Source organism: Sinocyclocheilus grahami, unplaced genomic scaffold, assembly GCF_001515645.1.
Source record: "Sinocyclocheilus grahami isolate Dianchi unplaced genomic scaffold, SAMN03320097.WGS_v1.1 scaffold419.1, whole genome shotgun sequence".
Taxonomy (NCBI): domain Eukaryota; kingdom Metazoa; phylum Chordata; class Actinopteri; order Cypriniformes; family Cyprinidae; genus Sinocyclocheilus; species Sinocyclocheilus grahami.
The window spans coordinates 1,367,063-1,371,165 of record NW_015505598.1 but is presented as its reverse complement, the minus strand read 5'-3'; the positions used below and the strand labels follow the sequence as shown (position 1 = coordinate 1,371,165).

At 37.9% G+C, this 4,103-nt stretch overlaps 1 protein-coding gene across 1 annotated transcript; it reads left to right on the top strand.

The window, feature by feature from the left end:
- The first annotated feature begins 2,751 nt into the window (after window positions 1–2,751).
- LOC107551237 (serine palmitoyltransferase small subunit B-like) lies at window positions 2,752–2,994 on the top strand. The gene has a single exon (XM_016232776.1). It carries the CDS (start codon window positions 2,752–2,754, stop codon window positions 2,992–2,994), a length of 243 nt encoding a protein of 80 aa, XP_016088262.1.
- Window positions 2,995–4,103: the final 1,109 nt, after the last annotated feature.

The following is a 4,103-nucleotide window of genomic DNA, read 5'->3' as shown; positions in this document are numbered from 1 at the left end:
ACAATGTCTTTAATATTTTTCTTGTTTGTGGAAAAAAAAAAAGTACATGTACTTATTTACTTAATTATTTTACATACCTATTGTTGTTTTGTTTATGTAATTGTTTATTCGTGTAATGGACAATGCTTTGGCAATACTGTGCAAGTCATGCCAATAAAGCTCATTTGAATTTGAATTTGAGATAACAGAATGCCCCAAATACACAGATATACGGACAGTGTTCTATGAGAAAATACAGCAGATCCATCAGACATTTCAAACTCTCTCAGACCAGGAGAAAGTGTCGTATCTGTTAGGAGAACAGAAGAACTGCTGTGTGTTTGCTGCTCAATATGTGTCTGCCTGTCACCACAGAAGAGAACACACTCAGCCTGCCCTGATCTGATGTTTCCAGCACAGCTACATTATATTAGGCCAGATTACTCTATTATATTACTTAGATCTATATTTTGCTTCTGTAAATGTCTAATCCCTTATTTTATTTTTATTTCTAGTTTATATACTTATACATTAGTAATTAATTTTGCACTACATGTTTAATACTTTTTATATATTATTATTATTATTTTTCTTTCTGTTAATACATGTGTACTATTTGTGAGCAGTCCAGCTGCAATTGCTTTGGCAATACAAATGTATAATTTTTGTCATGACAATAAAGCACTCTTAAAATTTAAATTGAATTGAGAGAGAGAGAGACAGAGAGAGAGAGAGAGAGAGAGAGAGAGATGTGTGCATGTTGGGGGAAAAAAAACACAAGGAGCTTTAAAATACATTTGATCTTTTCTTTTGCCATTCTAGTCCTTTGCACGCACACACACACACACACACACACAGAGGAGAGAGTGAATGGGAGAAGTGGGAGTGGTGTGTGTGTTTAACTGGTTAACAGCTTACTACACACTCACATCACATCCACTCTTCACTGCAGCGTGACCCGCGGAGGTGAGTGACTTTACAGGACTCTCATCACATTACCGCAATGTTTCTCTGATGCATGCTGCTTTTGACCATGAATATCAACCATAACTGTAATGGCCATAACAACACTACAACTACGCAACTTACTATTACTAACTGCTAAGTGCAGTCATAACGGAGTACAAGGAAACATTATGAATAGTTCTCTCTCGTGCACATTTGAACTGTTATCATGCATGTGCACATTCACATCGGTATCCTCTACTTGAGGATGTTATATAGTGCATCAAAAAAGTCTGTAATATTAACAACCAGTGCAACAAAAGGATCCAGGTGAAATATGTTTAATGTTTCTACTGTTGCCTGGATATGGAATTATGACTTGACAGCTGACATTGCTGCCTGATGTCCGTTGTTATGTATAATCAGTTTTGTTCATGCTTTCTTTGAGTCATCTTGACTTCACGCCACAGAAACTTATTACATACAGCTGCATGGATACTTAATACAGCTCTGTAAAATGATTTACTGGACAACCTGATGTGCTAATATCTCAGTTTACCAGTTTTATTTAAATCAGAAATAGGGTTGAATATGACTGAAACTGAGTTTAAAATAAATAAAATAATTATTTGTAAACTACCTATATTCACTTTATGCAGCGAGACAGTATAGCCAAACTATATAACCTTATGTGATTAATAATTTACCATAATAATAATGCCATTTTAAGTCCAAATATGCAACCCAGTTGTTGTATTAGTCTGAATTTTATGTGCAGGAGTGTAAATGTTTTCCTCAAGAGTTCTCAGAGAGCGAGCAGACGTGTTCCTGCAGGGTTTTGCACCTGTATGCATGTGCTGCACCTAAGATGTAGATCGCTCCTGCAGGGCTTTACACATGGCCCTTGAGCTTCACATCAACAATTAGCACATTTAAACACGGGTCGTTTCATCCCAGCACTCTCTTCATGCACAGTTTGCCTTACAAAGGTCAGATACGGTCCCTGATGTGCTTATACTGCTGGGGAAAAATAAACTAGCAGTAATGTAATATTACCACAACACTCACTAAAAGACTTAGATTTCGTTCTCACTAGCTGGGTTTCCATCCAAAGTTGCGAATTTAACTTGTGCACAAAATTGGAATATTGCATAAAACATTTGCAAAAATCCATCCAACGAGTCAAGGAGAACAAAATCATCACCTCCTGATAAACTGGCACTAAATATCACTAAGAAAAGTAGAAGTTTCTGAATATAATAATTTTCATATATAATAAATGACTTGCACCTCAGAGCAAGCAGATGAAACACAGTAAATGCAGTCATTGCTTTCGGAGGCAGATGGTGCTATTTGGGAACGCAGTCGTGTAAAACATTATACAGAAATAAGCTTAAAACCACTTGAAAACGAATTAAGGGATTTTTATTCAAAATTTGATGTTTCCATCACTCGTTTCTGATGCGATACTTCAAAATGCAGTGATGGAAACAGCTACTGACTGTCCAGTTACTTCTAGGACGTCAGTGTGTATCATTAATGTTTATTTAGTTTCACATGATGAAACTGTTATCAGTAGTAACTAACATAGCCCTAAAAATAAATAATGGAATACACAAGCCATCTGAATGCTGCAGAGTCACTCACTCACGTCATAACTTCATGTGGCATTGTTTGACAGGTCCTTTAAAGACATATACCACTCCTAAGCACCATTATTACACATCTGTTGTGGTTGTGTCTATCGTGCTCTGTCAGTATGCAAGGAAGCACCTCACCCTGTTGTCTTCCCCAGCAGCTCGTAGCGCGGCTGTGTCGGTCCTCCGCATGGATATGAAGAACATGAGAGAGTTTATGGGCTGGCTGTACTATCAGTACCTGCTCATCACAGGCATCTATGTGCTGGAGCCGTGGGAGCAGTCCATCTTCAACACGCTCCTCTTCACTATGGTGGCCATGGTCATTTACACCTCCTGTGTGTTTGTGCCTATCCACGTGCGGCTGGCGCTGGAGTTCTTCTCTGAGCTGGTCCGAGGGCAACCGGAGAGCACAGTGGCCCTCATGAACTAACGACGAAGGAAATACGTTTTTATTGACCCGTTGTGTGATTATTGGCTTGAAAACTCTTGGTTATTTTCTACTCGGGAACAAACAAGCCAGGCGAAATGAGGAGTTGTCAAAAGCCATGTTCAAGCATGTTCATGTTCAAGCCAAAACTATGTTGCTGTCTGGGTGGATTCCTGCCCCGTCGTGGGATTTTGTATGCAAGGATTTGGATGGATTCCCAACTACTTTGCGATTAATGTCCTCGTCATCACTGGTTGATAATAAGGAAATCATGATTCTGACTCCATATTAGGAGTCCATGATCAGACTGAGATATTGTTTGCACAGTGCAAATTAAAAGTTGTTTTTTATTATTGCATACTGAATTTTTATATTCTGGAGGTTTTGTAATCACCTATGCAATGTGACTGCTCTACATGTTTATTTTTTAATACAGATTGCTGCACTTAAAATCAGTAGGCTGTCAACGGAGCCCATTTTAAACTGTTGATCCTGGTGGTGATGGGACTGTCTTCCATCATTTCTTTAGTCACTGCTGCTGATATAGAACTGCATGCACACAAATGTTCGCATACAATCTGTGCCCTGCAGATCTGGAACAAGCGTCATTCACAAATTTATAGGCACTGTATTTGTTTTGTTAAATACCTATGAAGAATGCAGTTCTCACAGCTCAGTTGATCACACGTTTAAATCAATTCCACAGATTTTGGATTTCCTTTGGCCTTATGGAATTATGACTTGTTACCAAAACTATTTTTTTTGTTCTTAATTTGTGTTTGGTTATCTTGATGCCACATGCTTTAAATGACGTTTCTGTATTGTTAACTGTCCCTGCGATGTGGTCAAAACTAACAACACAATGGCAAGTAGTGTAGAGTGACACTTTTCAAATATGTAAAATAGTTTTTTTTTAATAAATTTCACAAAATTCCTGTCCCATTTTCTGTACTTTCTATAACTTTTAGAATGTAAAACATCTGTGGCCTAGAAGGATATTTTGAAAATGTTGTAGGACTTTCATCTAAAAGAGGGCATTTGTTTATATACATGTATTTGAAATCGTAGAGCAGGAAAGCAGCCAGACGGGTTTTTCATGTCGAAAGTTATTG